The sequence below is a fragment of the Falco punctatus genome (genome assembly GCF_963210335.1).
Source record: "Falco punctatus genome assembly, chromosome: 4".
NCBI classification, from domain to species: Eukaryota; Metazoa; Chordata; class Aves; order Falconiformes; family Falconidae; genus Falco; species Falco punctatus.
The window spans coordinates 33653988-33674355 of record NC_137583.1 but is presented as its reverse complement, the minus strand read 5'-3'; the positions used below and the strand labels follow the sequence as shown (position 1 = coordinate 33674355).

At 44.5% G+C, this 20368-nt stretch overlaps 1 protein-coding gene across 3 annotated transcripts in view; it reads left to right on the top strand.

Annotated features, from left to right (window-relative positions):
• The first annotated feature begins 587 nt into the window (after positions 1 to 587).
• POLR3E (RNA polymerase III subunit E) overlaps positions 588 to 20368 on the top strand; it is a 31205-nt gene continuing 11424 nt past the window's right edge. For 2 of the 3 annotated variants that reach the window (XM_080387045.1, XM_080387044.1), the window contains exons 1-15: positions 1680 to 1819; positions 6180 to 6260; positions 7472 to 7522; positions 9225 to 9302; positions 10790 to 10905; positions 11229 to 11311; positions 12026 to 12133; positions 12620 to 12669; positions 12968 to 13087; positions 13647 to 13732; positions 14655 to 14699; positions 14784 to 14875; positions 15645 to 15765; positions 17381 to 17462; positions 19870 to 19929. In XM_080387045.1, the coding sequence (XP_080243171.1) occupies positions 6225 to 6260; positions 7472 to 7522; positions 9225 to 9302; positions 10790 to 10905; positions 11229 to 11311; positions 12026 to 12133; positions 12620 to 12669; positions 12968 to 13087; positions 13647 to 13732; positions 14655 to 14699; positions 14784 to 14875; positions 15645 to 15765; positions 17381 to 17462; positions 19870 to 19929 (1128 nt within the window). In that variant the 5' untranslated portion in view covers positions 1680 to 1819; positions 6180 to 6224. Of the gene's footprint in view, positions 1820 to 6179; positions 6261 to 7471; positions 7523 to 9224; positions 9303 to 10789; positions 10906 to 11228; positions 11312 to 12025; positions 12134 to 12619; positions 12670 to 12967; positions 13088 to 13646; positions 13733 to 14654; positions 14700 to 14783; positions 14876 to 15644; positions 15766 to 17380; positions 17463 to 19869; positions 19930 to 20368 lie in introns of all 3 variants that reach the window. The other variant, XM_080387046.1, reaches the window with a different exon arrangement.

Below are 20368 nucleotides of genomic sequence, written 5' to 3'. Positions count from 1 at the left end.
TCACACATGGCTGATGTGAATCATCCTGGGTACGCAGATTTCCTTCAGTCTTCAGACGTGTCTCTGTGGCCAGGCACATAAATATTTTGGGACCGGAGGCTTAAGCTCACCCACGGCCGGGCAGAAAAGCACTTCTCTGGGTGGGTGTTGGCAAAGGGACCTGCGGTGCTGAGCAGCCCTTCCAGTTAAGGAAACCAGTTGTAAGATGTGCTCTGTGCAGCCTCGCATCTTCCCTCCTGCATGCCCCAAAGGACGGTACCCCATGTCCAGTGCTGCACGGACGACACCTGGGAGGCCACTCCATCAGGCTGCTGCCTGACACTGTACTGCCAGAACAGCTTCCAGGGGATTTGCTGTGTGAAGCCCATCCAGGTCTGCCCACCTTCTCTCCCTGCACCTCCCCCATGCTGCTCTGCAAAGCCAGGGCCATGGGAGGGGGATCAGCTCCCCCTACTCTCAACAACCCCCCATCCTTCTGGAAGGCGCTGAGCCAGGAGCGGGAAACTGGAGCAGGGTCCCGTTGATGCTCACGCGTGTGTGCACAGCAGCACTCGGCGGCAGGGAACGTCATGAATGCCATTTTTGTAGGGCGGTGCCAAGCTGCAGCCCCTTGGCAGACGCCCATCCAGCCGCTCCCCAGGGCCCCTGCGGGAGGTGCCAAGGGAAGGGGGCAACTGGGGCTGCCCGCAGGGCTCCAGCAGGTTTATTGTCCCCTACCCTGTTTAAACCGGCTGCCACGGCTACAGCATGGAACCCGAGCTGGGGTAAGGCTTTGTAGCCTTACCCTAGAGAAGCTGGGATTTTTCTCCAACCCTCCCGCTCTAATGAAGGGGTGAGGGTAACATTAATACCTTCAGAAAACTTAGCAGACTTTCAGGCAAAACGTGGATAGAGACTCCCAAGGGCCCCTCCACGTGCACCAGGCAGCCGCGGTGTGCTGCTGCTGCGCCTTCGCACAGCGCTTGCACCGCTGCCGCGGCTGCCCCGCAACCTGCCCCAGGCAGAACGCCCCCCGCCGTAAAGCCCGCTGACCCGCTTTGCCAGTTCAGTGAGCCGTAGCTCTGCAGCAGAAAATTAAAATGCATCGTTCTTAGGTATATTTTTTCTTTTTTAGACCTTCGGAGGGGGTGTGCAGGGCCCGCCCGTACCGCAAAGGCGACTGTGCGGCTCCGTGGCACCCACGTGGCAGCGGGGCGGGGCGGCGACCCCGGCCCTGCTCTCTGTCCCGCGGTGTCCCCGTGCCCCCCGCGGCGTGGGGGCGCGCAGGGCGCTGCGCCCTCCCAGGTTGTTTCGCACCGCTGAAATTGCGCCTGCTTGGAGACTTTGGAGACAGGGATCAAAAAAAAAAACCCAAACCTGCAGTATTATATTTTTAAGGTAGAAGGGGTATGTAGTGACAGGTCGCTGGGACTACCGCTTGGAGATAGCGGGGATGGAGGCTGCTGAAGGGGAGAGAAAAGGAAAGAAAAAAAAAGGTGGCGTGGGGGGCTTTCTGGAGTAAAAACGGTGGCGAAGAGAGTTATGGCACGGCGGTAGCGTGGCCGAGCGGTCTAAGGCGCTGGATTAAGGCTCCAGTCTCTTCGGGGGCGTGGGTTCGAATCCCACCGCTGCCAGGTGTCTTTTTCTTCCCCGGTGCCGCTGCGGCGCCCCCTAGCGGCTTCCCGCCGCCCGGGAGAGCATTGTGGGTAGGAGGAGGGCCGCGTCCCCACGTGCCGGCCGGAGTGACACCAACATGGCCGCTGCCTGAGCGCTGCCCGCCGCGCCGCGCACCGCCACCGGGGAGCCGGCGGCCCCGCTGCCCGCGCCGGCCCTCCGCCAGGTAGGCGGTGGCGGCGCCGATTTTGCTCCTCCCGGGGTCGCGGGGGCGGCGGGACCGCGGTGGGCGGCGGAGGGGGAGGAGCGCGGCCTGGGCTGAGGTGGGCTCTGCCTCTCCGGGGAGGGCGGCGGGGACGAGACCCTCAGAGGGGCCTGATACCGTGGCGAGTAGCGGGGCCGCGGCCGGCGGGGCCCTGACGGGAACCGGCGCGGGTCGCGGGCGCCGCGGCGAGGACCTTGAGAGGAGCGGGCGGGGGTCCGGTTACAGGCCGCGGCCCCTCGGCTCCCCTCACCGGCGGGCGGGGGGTGCCGGCCGCCCCTCACGGGGCTGTGGAGCGGCGGCACCGGCCGGCCCGCGGCCCTGCCCCCGGGTGGCAGCGCTGCGCCTCCCGCCCAGGACGGGCGCCGCTCACGCTGAAAATGCAGCTGGCTGCCCCTGGCACCGGCGGTACGGGGCGCCCGGGGGGGCTCGCTGCCCCCCGCGCTGCCTGCGCGGTTGTGCGTGGCCGTGACCCCCGCCTCAGCCCCCTCCCCCCCCCGCTGCCAGGCTGCTGTGTCAGGAGCAGGGAGGCTCGCAGGCTGCCAGGAACCAGGGAGCCGCTGACAGCAGGAGCGGTGGGGTGCGCAGGGCCCGCAGCTGAGCCTCTGCCCCGGGGAGCTGCCTGCGGGGTAGGGGGGGCTTGGGGGGGGGCCACGGTGAGGGGCAGCGAGCGGCTGCATCCCCGCGCCTGGCAAAGCAGGCCCAGCGCTTCCCTACAGAAATATTGGAGGTGTTAAAGAAAGGGTCATGCTTAATGCATAATCTCTTAAATCCTGAAGAGATCTCCCGTGACATCTTCTCCAAAGAGAGGTCCTGGTGCAGAGGAGCCCTCTTTGGCTTCACCACCAGAAGATGACTGTGCAAAGCTGCTTGCAGACGAGCAAAGGCAGGAGAAATTTAAGCAAATAATTAGGTCAAAATTATAATTATCATAAATGCTTGGGAGGTGCTTCAGCTTTTTTTGCAGCTTCCATTTTGCTGTGTGCTGTGGGCTGCCCTGAGCAAAAGGATTGCGGCCAGGGCTGGAGTGAGAGACCCCTGCAGAGGAATGTCCAGGTGCCAGAGGAAATTAATGGTAGTGATTCAGGAGATGGTACTTTTCTCACTTTGCTGGTTCATTACCCATCCTTTAAGGCACTGATGTGGCAGGAGTTTTTGGCCTTTCCTGCGCTGTATAATTATATGAAGACTTTCAAGTTTCAGTGTTGGCGCTTTAGGGGTCTGTTATTACTACACAATTTTAGGTATCAGTGAAATGCTGGAGCATTTGTTGCAGGCCTGGCTGAAAGTCTGTCTGTGTCAGATGACATGCAGTTTTGCAATTTTCCTTTTTACAGTTATATTAAAGTACTTGGTAATAAAAACTGAAAGAAAGATAGCTCTAGTACCCAAGTGCTTCTAAGCTCAAACTTAGAGATAGGATTTAGTTGCTTTCATCACTGATTTTTACAGTTCTTTAACCACAATATTTTTCTTTGTTGGTTCTAAATTGGTGGTGTTACGGTCAGCTAATGAGTGGTTTCATTGGTCCTAGCATTGGTCACATTGCAGGACAAAAGAGAAGATTTATGTCACTTGCCCTCCTGCAAGCTGTTCTAAAGTTTAATGAGTTGTACTAATAACTCACATTATATTTTGACTTGCACCTTCAAAGAAAGTACCTTTTAAAAGAGAAAAAATCTATCAAATTTGAAACTGCTGGCCATGTTTGCAATCTTCTGATGTTTATTTCCATTCTATAACTTTTGCGGTGTCATATATATGAAAAATGTAGAAATTAACACCATTGTATATGTGTGTATATGATAAATGTAGAAATGAACACCACTGTATATGTATATATACTTTAGATGTAGAATTAGGTCTGCATGCCTTCAGTGAAAGCTTCATTTTGATTCAGAAGATTCCTTCGAGTTGCATGAATATTATAAATTGTGCTGGGACACACTGCTGCTTATTTATAGACCTGTCATTCTGATATGCCAATAAAAGGAACTGTAGTCATTCTTTATCCTTAAGTGAATAAGAAAAAAACATAATCTCTGTAATATGTTTTCCTCAAGTACTGATGGCTGGATTCTAGATGAGATTTCATGTGTAATTGCGTAGGCAGCATTATAAGAGGGACTAGAGACCAGGTCCTTCAGGCAAAGTTTCTCTCCTTAGCTGAGGGAATCACAATTTCTGTTCTTGAAAGCAGAATAACTTTCTCAGGAGAGAGGGAGCAAGCTAGCAAGTACTTGACATTCAGGATGTGGAGAAGGGCAGGATGGTTCCCCAGCCCTCTCAGGGGAGTGAGGAAGGAGGGTTTGGACCCAGATCTCCCACCTGGGTGTTATCACATGTTCTCACACATCTTGGGCATCCTCCCGTCATCAGCTCTGTTCTGAATGAAAACCACCATTGTTCCATTTTGTGCAGAGCTATCAGGCTGGCTTTACGTGAGCTTGCTGTATCAGGCCGCCCAGGGGGTGCGAGCGGGGAAAGCAAAATTGGAGCTGACAAATCTCATTTCTTTAAAACAACGTATCTATGCATGTATTTCTGGGAAGAACTGAGTGCCTGCTTGCAGAAAACACTCTGATATCAATCAGATATCACATGCTTACAGTTGTGCAGTAACAGGCTCAGCCTGTAGTTAAGATACTGGCTTTTTGCTGTGAAGGTTTCACGTTTCTGCAAAATCGTGTCAAATATCAATCAGAAACTTTATTAAGTGGTGACTTTTCAAATACAGATGTATGGTGGGAAGAGCCAGGGATACGCTGGTGCATAAAGAAATGGAAAATTCCAGTTCAGTACTGGGAGGGGCACTTTTTTGGTAGTGGAGAACCTGTAAGTGAAAAATATGGAAGCATATTTCTAGGTGGAATGGCAGAAACAGTGTAAGTAAACCAGAGGTATTGCCTGATGGAAATTTGCCCATTTGATGTTAATAACGCTCATATCCAGAATGCCTATCCAGCTGCTCTGAAGGGTTTCTTTGGTAACTGCGTGTATGTTAACGTGGTGTTTTGAGAAACCTGCACTTCTGTTGAAAAATACTGAGCTGCTTAAATTGTGTGGTGGCTTGTGTATTTGGAAAAAAAAAAAGCCACTGTCTTGGACGTAACGTGGATGCTAGTTTCCTTCTTTTATAACCTCTCTGTTGCCAGTTGATCCTGGATGCTGCCTCTTTCTCTTCCTCCATAGGAGGTCCAGCAAAGAAACAAGCTGGCATCGAGGAATAGCAGACAGTGAGGGAGAGTTCCCAAACATAGATTGTATTTCTTTGCCTGATCATCTTTGTTGTTAAAACTTTCTTTGGTCACTTTGTGAGAGGTCTTTTTTTTTTATTATTTTATGCCTATCTTGACCAGTACTGGCTGATTATCAATGTCTTCAATGATCTGGACTAATAACACCATTGCAGTGGCATCCCAAATAATTTGTAAATCCTTTTGTCTTATTTCAGCAGGGAAAAACTAGTGTTGCTTTAGCTGAGGGATCATTTTTTATTCAAAGATCTGAACCAGGCATGACACTGACTCCAGCTCTGCGTTGAACATCATGACGCTTTGTTCAAGAGCACCTAGTCCCCAGTTAATATCAAACTCTTATTTTATTTGGGGTTGGTGTAGTTATGAAGTAAAATCTGTTGTTCTGATGGTTTGAAAGGACTTGAAGACAGGTCGAGGTGTGTATTTTGGAGCTCTCAGCAATACAGTCTGAAGGAGACAAGGCTGCAGCACGTCTACTGCAGGCAGGTGAAATCAAGGTCAGCGCATTCACAGATGAGAATATTGTCTGGTCCCAAGCGCAGGGTTTACACAGGCTTTTATCTTCTCCCAGCTCTTTAGCTGGGAGCTTTCTCCGTTACCTGCTTTCAAGGAATTTTTCTGAGAAGGGAAACAAATGAACAGTATGGCACTGTCCTTAGTGACGCTGGTGACTGTGTGTGGCAGTTGCAGAGCTCGCACGTGCTGGCTGGAAAGCCAGCTGCTATCAGTGTGTTACACAGTATATAAAAGATATACGTTATTCAAGTACAAAAGGTCTGTCTTTCCTTCGCTAGAGCAGTGATTTAGTGCTCACTTTCTTACTGCTGGCTTTCAGAAAAGGTACAAGAACTTGCCTATTTTTGAGACATTTGCTTGTCTCTTAGATTTGGTGGCAGTTGGTCAAGATTGTGGAGTGTTAGGGACCTGATCATGCAAACATGTACACTCCTTCGAAAAACAGATTACACTGAAAAGAACTGAGTTAGCTTGAACTAATACTTCAGGCTACATGGGGTACGTGGCACAGATGTTATGACTCATAGGACATTTCTGTTTTCTTTCAGGTTGTGCCAAGGAGTAAGCCAAGAAAAAGCTTTTTGTATCCTAGCATGGCAAATGAAGAAGATGATCCAATTATACAAGAGGTAAAAGTGCATTGTGGCAGCAGTGACTGTACGTGAGGCTTTATTTATTTATTTACAATTATTGCAGTTCCCAGTGTTACATTGCTGAAACAGCGTGCCATCACCATCAGGGGTTGTCTTGCAACCAATGGCTTGCTTTGTGCAAGGAAACATGCTGTGTGGGCAAAGTATATGGCTTGCAGTATCTATTTTGCCAAAATAGTCTTGTCCATGTTGGCAGATCCAGCTTAGATTTTTCACCCTTTGTAATCTTTTTATGTCAGAATAGAAACATAGGTGGCAAACTTGCTTCTGCTGCTGTGTGTTTCCAGTGACCCTATTGCATGTCTCTGAAAGCTGTAAAAAACTGGAATGATTTTGATGAGTTAAATATGTTAATATTTAATATTATTACTATGATGATGATGATTATTATTATTATTATTAATAATAATAATAATAATCTGTTAAATATGAAGCTAAAACGTTTCATGCTTTCTGCTGAAACAAGCAGTTGTGTTCTGGTTCGGGACTTCTAAAAGACTGCTGTGTCCCAAAGAGCAGCCACAGTATCCGCTTTATGTCTGAATTTACACATCAGAAGTACAAGGAAGGGCAAGCTCATAAGAAGGAGAAAAGCCATGAGAAAAGGAGTGGGAATTGTCAGGAGTATATATAAAGGTATCCAAGATAGCAGCTTCCATATGTGATATGCATGAAACATCTGTAGATTTTCAGTGCTGGTGGCAAAATACTAATATTAAATCAGATTTGGTATGTGGGTGTGTCTTTGTCTAATTTGGAAAGATTTTATGACAAAATACTAGTACTGACGTTACCTTTCAGTCGTTACTGCAAAAAAGAGAACTTCCGCTTGCTTTAATTGTGATAACAGATTCACTTCAGCCATTTGGAAAAAGTTTTCCTCTTTCATTTCAGTTTTGGTTTGCCAAGCTTCCTTAGAGAGAAAACCCAGCTAGAGCCACTGTGTGCTGCCTCATCACAGTGGAGTTTTTTTGTTTGTTTTTTTAAAAGACCAACTTCAGAATTTCATGTCAAATTCAGCAGAGAGAAGACCTTTGACTAGAGAGTCATGGATGTGTTTTATGTTATAAGAGTTTGTAATGAAAAGCTAAAATTGTCAGTATTTGACCTCTGGGGATGGTACTTTTTTCTGAGGCTCCATCAATTACAGCTGGCTTCTAATGAAGGTTGTTTGGTTTGCTTTTTAGATTGACGTGTTCCTGGCCAGAAGTCTACTGGAGAAGCTGTATCTGTTTCAGGTATTTCAGTTAACTTCTGTGCAGTGATAGTTTGTTTAAAATAAATTCGAAGAGCAGTTAACTTTCCTTACTTCTCTGGTGTGCCGAGATCTTGGATACAGGCAAGCCTGTTTGGGTCTCAGTCAGCTGAAATACTTAGTATTAAATCATTGCCAAGAGAGGAGTGGTCATTTATGGCACAGACTTGTCATTAAATCACTCCCTTTAACCACGCTAACAGAGTACTTTCAGTAGATTATGTCTTTTTTTATCATGGTTTGGATAAATCTGCAGTCTTAGCCATCTTCTGTCATCACTGATTCTGTCATCTTAACTAAACAAATACTTATTTAGGACTGGCCCTATTTAAAATGTCATCAGTATTCATAAATTAGTGCAAGTCATCAGAAGAGCCCCCTTATGTTGTGGAGATAAAACTAACTAGGGACTGAAGGTGGAAATATGTTAGGAAGGTAGAGGTCTGTTTTCCATTCTGCCACTGAATTTCTCTAATTATTTTACCTTTGTGATTCACTTTTCCCATCTGCAAAATGGAGAGTCTTGAGGCTGTTGGATGAAATCACAAAATCACAGAGTGGTTGGGGTTGGAAGGGACCTCTGGAGATCATCTAGTCCAAACACCTACTAAAGCAGGGTCATCTGGAGCAGGTTGCACAGGATTGTGTGTTTTGAGCATCTCCAGAGACGGAGATTCCACAGCCACTCTGGGCAGCCTGTTCCAGTGCTCTTTCACACTCAGAGTGATGTATTCATCACTTGTATTCAGATGGAGCTTCCAGTGCTGCACTTTGTGCCCGTTGTCCCTTGTCCTGTCACTGGGCACCGCTGAAACGAGCCCGGCCCCATCCTCTGGACACTTGCCCTTAAGATACTTAGATGCATCAATAAGATCTCCTCTCAGTCTTCTCCAGACTGAACAGGCCCAGCTTTCTATGTTGTTCATGACAAATCAGTGATGCCCACTGGCAAGCCTGCTGCCTCCTGTACAGATCCTCTGCGTGGCATGTGCCAGCAGAGCACAAGTGGAGACAGCCAGACATGCTGGACTGGGCTGTGCAGCCTCGTCTCTGGGATACCCACAGTTGCCCCATGTCAGGAGCGAGCACTGGTCAGTGATGGGGCCCGCGGGTGTTCTGGAGAAATGTCAGCTCTGAGCAGGATGCTGCTATGGCTGGAAGATTTTATTTGGATACCGCTGAGCATGCCCAAATGGTTCAGAAGAGAGACCCATATGGCTAAACGTGGCTCTGGTGTCCTGACTAGCTAGCTACGTGTGCCCCATGTCCTGTAAGCTAACGCTACTTGTATAAACCCACAAATATTTTGCTTTTAGGTAATAACTGTCCAGAGAGTGAACGGTGAGGGATGGGGTTTTAATTGCTTCTAACATTGCCTTTTTTCTGCTGGACTAATGTGTGGTACCATTTTCCTGTGTTATAGTTTATTGTGACATGTGAGGGGCAGGGAGGGCGTTGTGTAGTGATGAAAGCAGAGGACTGGAGGGGAAGCAACAGACTTTCTGGGTCATGCTCCCAAACCTGATGACTGACAGATCAGATCAGTCAAGTAATTTCTTTTCTTGATGTCTTGTACCTGTCTGCCAACTGGATCTACATGTGGGACAGGGAAGACTGAGTTAGTTTCTGTCAAGTTCTTTGATCTTTAAATGAAGAGGGTTTTATGAAATTGATTTGTTTTCCAGTATCCTATTCGTCCAGCTTCCATGACATATGATGATGTTACACATTTATCAGCGAAGATAAAACCAAAGCAGCAAAAGGTTGGTCGTCATTTGAATCCACTCTGTAAAAGTTGTTTTATGTTGGGCAGAATGTACTTAAGCACATTGCACTATTAAGCTGATATAACTATGCAGCTACTTGCAAGACCAAATGTCTGTGCTTGGAGCTGTGGGGGAGTCTCGCAGTTGTGTCTGTAGGGTTGAGTTTACAACAAGAGTAGTTTATAAAGAGAATAATTAAAGCTGTGATGGAAAAGCCATTCAATATAGAGTCTCTCAGGGAAACGTAGTTACTGACGCTAATTCAGTCTGTAGGTGCTTGTACTAATACAACTTGATTTAAAAGGTCTTTACAATATACAGAACAGGTTGAGCTTTGGAGGCACACTGTCGTCTTAGTGTCAGTGCGGATCTTGATTTCTCCCTTGCCTGACTGTGAATTATCAGTAGTCTTTTTGAAATCAGTGGGATTGTATAGGTAGTGAAAATACAGCCAAAGCTAGAATGAGGCACTTGCTTGCAAATGTATCCCAGAACTGTGGCTATGATTTTAAAATGCCTTATTTAAAACCCACAGAAATAGATGGCTGTGATACTAGGATTTTGCTCTGGGAAATGGTTAAGGAGAGTGCTTGTGTGAACTTTGGAGTCAGGATCATGTTGTGTCAGGAAGTCTTCTATTAAAATTAGCAAACATTTGCATTGTAAACCCTGCACAGACTTGTAAATCTACCGTCTCATTCAGGCACTTGTAAGTAGTTCAGTTTACAAGTAAAAATAAAGGGGAAGAAAAAATGAGGCAGTAGCTGTGATATACAAATTTATAAGGGCTTTGGCACACCCTGAGGACATATGCTGTGTTGTTATATAAAGAGAAATGCTCTGCAGGAAAACGCTTATTTTTTAACATTTGTCTGAAGTTTAGTTTGCGGGGGCGGGGGGGAATAGTTCTCTGTAACTAAAAGCTTGGAACTTGTTTCTGTGCTTCGACCAGCTTAAATTAGGAGTAACTACAAAGTCAGTGGTAAGTGCTGCAGTCTCAAACTAAACAGAATCAAGGCATTTACCTCTGAAGAGGATGTAGTTACTATATATTCCTCAGTACCCAAATTAGAAGGCAACATGTCTCAGGTTTGAGACTCTGAATTGATGCTCAGTGATGGGGAGTCTTGAAGGATATTGCTCGTGCCTGATCTGTACTGGTAAGTAAACTAGACTGATAATGTGGTGAGGGTATCCAACGAAGTGAAGGTGTATTTCAAGTCTGCCTAAAGAACTCTCATTTCTCTGCTGCCATTCATTTACGTGGGAGTTTGTGTATCTCTAGCTTATTGTTAAAAATGTCCCCATCCTAGAAAAACACATACATACGCTCAACTTTATGTGTGAAATTTGCCCTGTGGATTTGAATGACACTTACTTATTTAAATTTGCTGTAAAGCTATGGAAATGTTAGCAAGCGTGGGATTTTAATTTATGTGTTTGGGGTTCTGCCGTGGTAATTAGCTGTCTTTCATATTGTTTAGGTTGAACTTGAAATGGCAATTGATACTTTGAATCCGAACTACTGTCGCAGCAAGGGAGAACAGATTGCTCTCAATGTAGATGGCACATGTACAGACGAAACAAGTACCTATTCCTCGTAGGTGTCCTCTTTGCCTTCGTTTCCTTTTTGTGGTGAGCATAAAGATGTGTATGTCCACCAGGGCTTCAGGGAAAGGTGAGAGCACGTGGCTGTACAGTCCCAGGGGGTGCTTTGAACACTGTTACGTAGTAAGTATTCTTGGAAGTAACCTGCATTTTTTGGTGTGCTTCATGAATTCTGAATTGCAAACAGAAAGATGAGTGTATGTATTTGTTGCAGTTGTTGATACTCCATTTTGAGAACTGCTGCTTTCAGACCTGTAACATCTGTATGCCACATTGCCTGTAGAATACAATCTCACAGCATTCATCTGTCTGCAGGAAGCTGATGGACAAGCAAACTTTCTGCTCTTCGCAAGCTGCAAGTAATGTTTCCCGGTATGCAGCTGCTGTTTATAAAAAAGGCAAGTTTCACAGCAGTGACACATGCTCATTTCAGGGTTAAAATAAGACCTGTTTGTTCTTTTGTTTCCAGCCTGTGTTTTAATTGACTGATGCCTCTTTAAAGAAAGGAAATTATTTCCTTATCAGTGTCCCTAGAGTCTTTCAGAAGGTCTAGCAAAATTGTAAATACTATATAAGAACACAGTGGGTTTGTCGCTGCCTCCAGGATCTTAACAGTGCATGCTGGCCTGAAGTAATAGACATTTATAGCGTTAATTTATCATTGTTATTTGTATTACTATCTCCATCTAATTGTGTCTGTCTCATTTTCCTGTTCAGCACTTCTTGCCCCCTCTTGTCTCCTAATGTCATCACAGGGTTTTGATCTGATGATCATTTGAAATGGAAATACATAAACTCTCTTCAGTGATGACTACTTTATTAGGAGTCTCCTGAACTATAGGTCAGGTCTGAGCCAGGTTGAGGCTCTCTGCAGGATCTGGTTGCAACACAAAAAGGAAAGTAACAGAAATAGGTCTTGGTCTTTCATATTCATTTGAAATCCTGAGCACTGGATGAATTTTTCACTTCAATCTCTTTTTATGTTTTACTGTATTAAATACTTATGTTCAATTGTAGCTGTGCCCTTAACAGAGATAGGGAGATAATGAAAAGTGCTGTCCTTGTGCAGTGGAAAAAACCAAATCTAACTGATGTTAATTCTCTTTTTTCAGGTGAACTTCACCTGACTCCACTACATGGAATTCTTCAGCTGAGGCCAAGCTTCACGTACTTGGACAAGGCTGATGCAAAACACCGAGAAAGAGAAGCTGCTAATGAAGGTAAATGCTCTGTAAATTGCATTTTTCTGGGGGAGGTGAGATACAAGTTCTCTCTAATTTTACCTGTGAGAGTCATTATATTCTGAAGGTGTTTATTCTCACCTCTCATCAATATTATTTTGATTATAAGTGCATTTCTTGGATTGTTTTGCTGATCTTATTTTCAGTGTAGCTGCATAAATACCTTTGTGGGCAGACTGTTGAGATCAGCAGAGGGATGGGAGGTGGGTGCTTAGTGTCCAAGGGCAGCAGCAGGGAGGTGTGTCATCACTGCCACTGAAAAATTGCACTGCAGGAAACAGTATCTCCTCTCACAGCAGCAGTGTGGTGCTGTAATACTTGCATAGTTTGGCAAGCTGGGATTGAACTTGTGGTTATGTAGTTCCTAGTACTGCTTGCTTCCTGCATTGGCCCCCAGACAGTGGCACGTTGGCTTTGGGGTTTTTACTGCTGTGGTGTGTTTTATTCTGTTGTATTTTTTGACAGGTGGTGATTCATCCCAGGATGAAGCTGAAGATGATGTTAAGCAAATTACTGTATGTCCAGATTTCCTTTTTATAGTAGTTCAGGCAACAGTTCATAAGAAAGCATGACAATTCATACAGGAATAAAAGGACAGGAAACCTCAGCTAGTCCTGATGACACAGGGTTTGGGAAGGGGGGAAGCAAGACACACTTGCCCTTGTTGCACAAGCATAAATATGGCACTGACAGCAAGGGGTGATTCACTGGATCCTGGGCCCTAGTTTCTGTTACTTATGTACCAAAAAAGTAATGCAGGTGTTTTGTTTCAACAGTTTCAGGGCTGTATTTAATGATGCCCAAATCTTCTAGGTACGATTCTCCCGCCCTGAGACGGAACAAGCTCGTCAACGACGTGTTCAGTCCTATGAGTTCCTGCAGAAGAGACAGGCAGAAGAGCACTGGGTTCATTTACATTATTATGGCTTGAAGGTAGGTGTATGTAGGCTGGCTGCTGAGGTGGCCACCTGGGCATGAAGGCTCAGCCAGGTCTAGAACTGTTTTTAAATCTGGGCCCATGGGAATCATGAGAAGGTAATGAAGAAAATCAGGTTTGTAGGCTTGAACAGACCCTGCAGTGCTCGGTGCTTCCTCTGCTGGATAGTGCTTTGGGGTCTCTGTGTTGGAAAAGGTTTAGAACTGGGAGCTGGACGAACATGAAGAGGGATCCAAGTAGAATAATTGCTCAGGTCTTGGATTATGAACTGGTCTTTATGAAAGACTTGGGGAACCCAGTCAGTTGAGTGTCAGAAATTCTGTCTGTCTGACCCACATGCATCTCTGCCAGATTTCTAAGTCACGGCAACAGAAATGTCCCACATAATGTGACCATTGTTCGAGAAAATGAAAGCAGAACATCAGTTAGTGAGGTGGAACGCTTGAATAGTGCAGTAATGACAGGGTGGTCACAATTTGGAATGAGGAATCCATCTCTCTGGCATTTTGTATGTTTTCAGTATGTGGTAGTGACTTTTTTTTTCCATATTTCCAGGATAGCCGTTCTGAACACGAGCGCCAGTATTTATTTAGTCAAGGTCATGGCCTTGCTGAAAACACAGAATTAATTAAATCTCCCAGGTAATGGTTTGATGGTTTCCTACAGAAATTGCAGTAATTTGTTGGGATTGTTTTCAGAGTAATAAGCAGGTATATTCTTTAGAAGTCCGCTCGTTGGTAAGTCTATCCATGATAAAAATTGAATTGTTTAAAAAAATACAGAAATAAACTAGCCTTCAACTTACTCAGGTTGCTTGCTTTGTTTCCCTGTACTCTGAGATTAAAACTTGTTTTCACTTGGGATTGTAGCGTTTTGTACGTTGTCACAACCTGCATAATTGGGACTATAAATACTGTAAAGGAAAAGTAAAACAAAAGCTCCTTCTGGTTAAAATAAATTAAAACTCTGAAACCAATAACTTCAGTTGTTAGCAAATCTTATAAAACTTTCCTTTGTGATTTGTGAGACACACCTGAAACTACTTGAAATTTGTTCAGTTTTGTGCAGTCTTGGTGACTGCAGCCCTACAGGAGTCTTCCCGTGATGCAGTCAGTGCTTTGCTGTACTCTGATACAGCCATGGCTCAGGTACTGGTAAAATGGCAGACTCTCCTCTCTGTTTAGCGGTGTGAGTGTATTTTTCTTAATATCTAAATTACATAGGTGGAAAACACTTTTTGCTTGTTGTGGGCCTGATTCTCTGTGTCACAGGACTTCACGTGACCCCTTACTCTTGCAGTTTGGACGCCTCTGTGCAGAAGAGCTGGGATTCTGACTTCCATTTATTTCATACCTTCTCTTTGAGTAGGTGAATGTCAGTAGCTTTTACTGGCATTGAATTTACAGAGGAAGATGGGAAAGGGGAGAGCTGTCTTTTCAGGCTAATGTTTATTTTTAGGTTCACGCAAGTAGGAATGCTCTAAGCGAGAAATAACAGTACTTAAACTTGGGAAGTCCCAAGACAAGCGTTTTAAGGATTTTCTTTTATTTTCTTTTTTTCCAGTGAATATTTAATGATGCTGATGCCTCCAAGCGTAGAGGAAGAGAAGTAAGTGTTTGTACAGAATGTTCAAAGTCCATGTTGGCTGGATGCTCTTTTTCATGGTCTGCAAATCTGCTTGTTTACCTGCAGTGACAAACCGATGGCTCCAAGCAATGTGCTTTCTATGGCCCAGCTGAGAACTTTACCCCTGGCTGATCAGATTAAGATCTTGATGAAGAATGGTTTGTAGCTTTTGTAGTACATTTGCACTTTGTGACTTCTAATTGCCTCAGATAAGGTGCCTTTCCTAGTAGTACCAGTTCTGTTACCTCACCGGACAGTCTGTCTGGCTCTGATTCTGTGAAGAATCCAAATCCCAAGCCTTTCCTTAAGAACACCTGCTGTGCAGAGAAGAGCAGTAACAGCAGATCTGACGGCTGATGTATGTTTGCAGCCAACTTACTCTTAGAATAATTTCTGATCTCATGGTAGCTTTCTGGATACATCTGTTTCAGCAGGTATCACCTGGAATGTGGGGTCTGAGTATGAATCAGAAGTTGAAAGTTAATGCAACAAGCTGCACTTTGGCATTTTCTGGGAAGTTTTCAGTTACACGCACTTCATGAATGTCATCTAGGAATTTTATTTTGTCTCTTCAGAGTTACTATCTGATGAGAGCAAATCCTGAGGACTTTGCCTCAGGAGTTTCCTGTCTTGTGAGGTATCTCTGTTTCCAAATATTGTCCAAGGCGTAGAATTTTAAAGTGTTATTAATGAATTAATTTGGGACCAGTTAAGCTAATCAGGTGAAACACTAACAGGTATTTTTAGAACAGATGATGACTGTAGGGCGAGGGGGGACTTAATAGAACTTAGGTTTGGGGGTTTTTTTTAAGATATAGCTTTAACCATGAACTTCAACATAAATCATAGTATCCTAGATTTATAAATCTATGTCTTTACCTTGTGCACTGAAGAAACCCGTAATCTGGTGTGTATTTTGCCTTTCAGTGAAGGTGATGCCATTTGCAAATCTGATGAGTTTGCTAGGCTCTGGGACTGACTCTACGGCAGTTCTCCGCTGTATACAGCAGGTGGCAATGCTGGTCCAGGGAAACTGGGTGGTGAAGAGGTACGGCTAGTCTTTGTTACTGGGACATGGTTTTCTGCTTTAAGGAGAGGATCAGAACAATGGATTTTATATACTCCTCTTCCTTGTGTCTAGAAGTAGCCGTGTTTTTAACTCACATTACTGTAAAACCTTGATTTAATGTTTGGTGGTTTTTAGTGCAGTCAGATATTCAAAATTCGCAGGGTTGATGTTAAAGGATAATACCTTAGTACCTACCCCAGCTAAAATTATGGCCAAGCAGTGATGTAATCTGCATTTGCATTTAATTTATGTCAGGTTTTTGATGTTGTCTTTACTCATGTTCTTTTGTGAGAGGACTGTCCTAAATTCTTCCAGAGATTAGTGTCAAATACAAACACAGAAAATAAAACCTAAGTCAGCTACAGTATTTCTAAGCTAAATTCAGTCAAAGAAAGATCTTTGTGCAGTCATCTCGCTGTTCATCAGTGGATGCTGCTCTTGTCAGCTGAAAGCTACCCTCTGGAAGGCATTACCTGCTTAATAAATCAAGTGTGGGGTACTGAGTGTACCACATGAAATGGATTCTGTATCATTCTCCTGTTTTATTAGGATAAAACATCCCACTGGGAATTGAAGTCTGAAGTGCAGTATGTTTTTTTTTTTTTTTACCTGGGTGGAGCACTGCATGCGGAGACCTACAGTCTCTGAAGTAGCTGTGTGAAGATGGGTGGCACCAGCTACCAATTCAAGTGTGTTAGCAGGATGTGTTTCAGTTACTGATAGAGGCCCGCACTAGCAACAATCCTAGCAACTAGTAACAACCGTCCTTCCAGCCATTCCAGAAGGAAGCTGGAAGCAAGTTAAAACACAGCTATTAGCATTCAGACTTTTTTTATGTTATAGCTGGTATTATATATACATATATATAATATAATAATTTTATATATTGTATATAATGTTTCTTTTCTACTAGTCCGAGGATGTTTATACAGTACATGTGGCATGTTTGGGGTGGTTGGGCACAGAGCAGCACATGCACTGTGGATTAAATGGAGAGGGGACGCATTTCTTTGGCCTGGGTTGAATCAAGATCATGAACCTGGGTTGCCTTAAAGCTTTGGAGACCATGCTAACAATGCCATCCAGTTGGTCTTGCAAGCAAGCAAGGACTCAGGGTAATGTTGGTCTCAGGGCTGTTTGGTTCGAGTGTGACATTTTGTAGTACTGTTCTTTTAAGCCGTTGATTGCTGGGAAGGAAAAAAAAACACCTTATGCCCATACATCAGCATTTTGGCTAAATGCTGCCTTCAAGGCTGCGTGCCAGGTTAGCCTAAGCATTTCTTAGGATTATTCTGGTGGTGTTTACACCAGTCCAAGGGAGGATAGGTTTTGCAAGAACAAAGCAGAGCTTCTACCTGTGTTGCACATATCTGCTCACCACAAGGCTTTGCTTTGCTGGTGTAAGCCTTTTTGCACTAATGTAATTGCAGTGGCGTCATTACACCAATATTAATTACTTTAATGAAAACCATGCTTTGGATAAAGGTGTAATTTAACTGCAGAACAGGGAGGACATGCTTGTTATGTTAATCTTCACCAATGCCATTTTTCTGGAGTACCTAGTAACTAATCAGTCTTCCTTTTTAATCAACAGTGATGTCCTCTACCCGAAAGATAGTTCTAGCCCACATAGTGGAGTCCCTGCAGAAGTGCTCTGTAGGGGAAGAGACTTTGTTGTAAGTATACAAGTGTTTGTTGTTTGTAAAGGGAAAATGCAGGTGAAGTTTGCCTCAGAGGTTGCAGCACTGCAAAACTCTACTGCTGTACCGCAGTAAGGTGTTTCCTCCAAAGAAATTACTTGTATTTTAATCCTGAAGGTGTGTTACAAGTCTGTCGTAGGAGTGTTGGCATAGATTGACATTGTGGCTGACTGGCAGGTTCGGATCATCTGTCGTTAACGGTATTCATCCCTTTCTAATACATGCTGTGGAGCCGCTATCACATAGCCCCCACAATGCAGGGCTTACAAGCAGCCAGGACTGGATAATAAAGTGCTTGTTTCTTCGGATGTATTTCTGTGGGCTCAGGACTGTGAGGTCTTCGGAGGGCAGTGTGGGTAAGCCCTCTGCTCCCTGAGCATGCACTGTTGATCTTTAAAAAGGACTTTATTCCCCAGAGCTGCTAATCAGTGAAAGGCCTTTGTTCCCAGGCACCTTTTGTGAGCAGTAGCTGCACATGGAAGTTGAAATGAATACAGGTCTTATAAACAAATAACCACAGCAAAAAGGAACAACCTCTGCATTGTTTATTTTCGCTAGCTATGGGAATAATTAAATTCCTAAGTGGTTCCTAAGTTCATATTCAGTTTATGGTTTCCACTTCATCAAAGAGAAGCTGACGAAGTGTACTGCTCTCATTTTTTTCAGTTAGACCTGACTGTTCCCCTTTTTTTGCAAATTTTGTTTATGAGATTTAGCTCTGAATAGGAGCATGCTGTGCAAAAGACTTTAAGGATATTACAGTACCAGTGTAAGATAAAACTGATGGTGATTGGAACTGACTTGCTGTTTTGTCCTGATGACTGCCCAAGACACTGCCATATGGAGACCTGGATTCAGGTGTGACCCAGTGACTTAAGTCTTTAGGACACAGTAGATTAGGTGACACGTCATGCATAAACTTCTAGGGACCAGAAATTACTATGCTCAGTTAAGTAAGCGGTAGCGTTGTAGCGATTAAGATGTAAAGATAAATTATTTTCATTTGGATTGTGTCAAATATACATTGCATGAGAAATGGATCTGTGTTGATCTTAAAGGCTAATAATTTGCTGATCAGCTTTACAACAGGGAAAAAGTTAAGATGTTAGAAAATGGCATCAATGTTTCTGGCTTCCAGACAAAGTGAAATGCTTGGTCATGAGGTTCAGAAGGAGTATGTAATGCAGTATTGCATCTGTGGAGAAAGTGTGTTCTAGCTTAAAAAGTGAACTTTATTTCCGTGTATGCATTTGTGTAAAGTAATTAATGAGGTTAAAAAATATTTATGGCCAGTAGTGACTTCTAGTGTCCACCTGTTCTGTGCTGTACTTTGGGGAGGAGGAGAAAGTAATTTGTGTCTTTTTTGAAAGCTGATGTTTTTCCCCAGATTCTTACGCAATTAATTCAGAGGACATGAGTGCCGTTGGCTCCAGTTGAGGGTATAGCTGCCTCAGTTGTGTGCAGATGCAGAGAGCTGACAGATCTGCTTCCTTCGGACTGCAGCTTCTTGTGCTTTAAAACAGAAATGCCCTGTGCCCTAAAGTGAGCATGGTGGTTTTGTGTGTTTGTGGGCTGAGAGAAGGATGCATGGATGATGTAGAGCAGGAAGAAATTTGCAGTAATGAGATTTTGAATTCTTCGCGTTATTAATACACACAGACTGAAAGAGGTCATAGCCTACTTAAATGGAGACAGGAAGAAATCGAAGGTCATGTTCAGACAGTGTTCTGCCCGAGTCCTCGTGTATCCTGTTAGCCAGCTCCCAGCAGCTGCCTCTCGGGATGCTAGACCTTGGGAGGTGCTGTGCAGAGCACCTAGCTTTTCCATTAACTGGGAACAAGTATGTAAGTGACAGGCCATCTTGGCATAACTGTAAGCGACTGTGATAGACATTGAAGAAGGGAACAGGAACTTTATACGGGGCTGTGCACTGCAGAAAGATAACAGTCATCAGCCTCTACAAGCCCCCATGTTAACAGAACTGGATGAAGAGTTTTTTAGGTTGGTGATTAGGTATGTGAGAAGCTGAGCCTCAGGTGTGACTCCTGGAGTCCCAGCATCACTGCAGTGATCTTTTGGGGTATTTTTTTAGAAGCTAAATGGAGTTTGAGTTCAGGAGATTCTTTATAGCTTTTGTTGTAGTCACAGGTTCACTAAGGCAAACCATGGACTCTCAAAGCTTTGGTTACTGTGTTCATGGCTGTTTGAGGCCAGAAGGTGTTTTCCCACTAACCTGGCCAAGAATCTCCTAATTCCACATTCTTGAAAGAAATGGGGTTTCTATTTTTTGTGGTAACATCATTGAACAGGGTCTTGACTACAACTTCAGTAAAGTAACTGCCAAATACAGTTACTCAGTTTTTCTCCTTTGTTCCCTTCCTAGATGTGGAAGTTCACACAGGACCGCTGGGTTGTGAGAAAGGAAGTGGCAGCAGTTACAAAAGTGAGTGATTTTTTTTTCTTCCTAAATCAGAAGCTGGTAGTTAGTGTTGGGCATTGTCTCTACGTTGGTAGTGGATGCTGCTGCAAGCCTTTCCTCAGGTTCTCAGCATCTGCGTTACTGCTGACTTGCAGTGCTGCTCACCAGGCATGCCTTGGCTTTGGAACAGGTGTGTAGATACATACTCTTTTTAGAAATGTATCGGGCAACTCCCACAGTTACCAGGACTCCTCAGGGTATGACTGGCCTTGTGGCTGAGCTGCTGGAATGCATCTTGTTTTCTCATCTGTCTCAGTGGAAAGCTGGACGCGGTTGGAATTAAGCTGACCGGTCGTGCACCCAAGCATACCAGCGCTTGTGCAGTCCAGGCTAGCTACTCTGCTTGGGGGGTGTTACAAAATAGCAACTCTTCTGCCAGCATTTTCCACTTGTCAGTATTGAA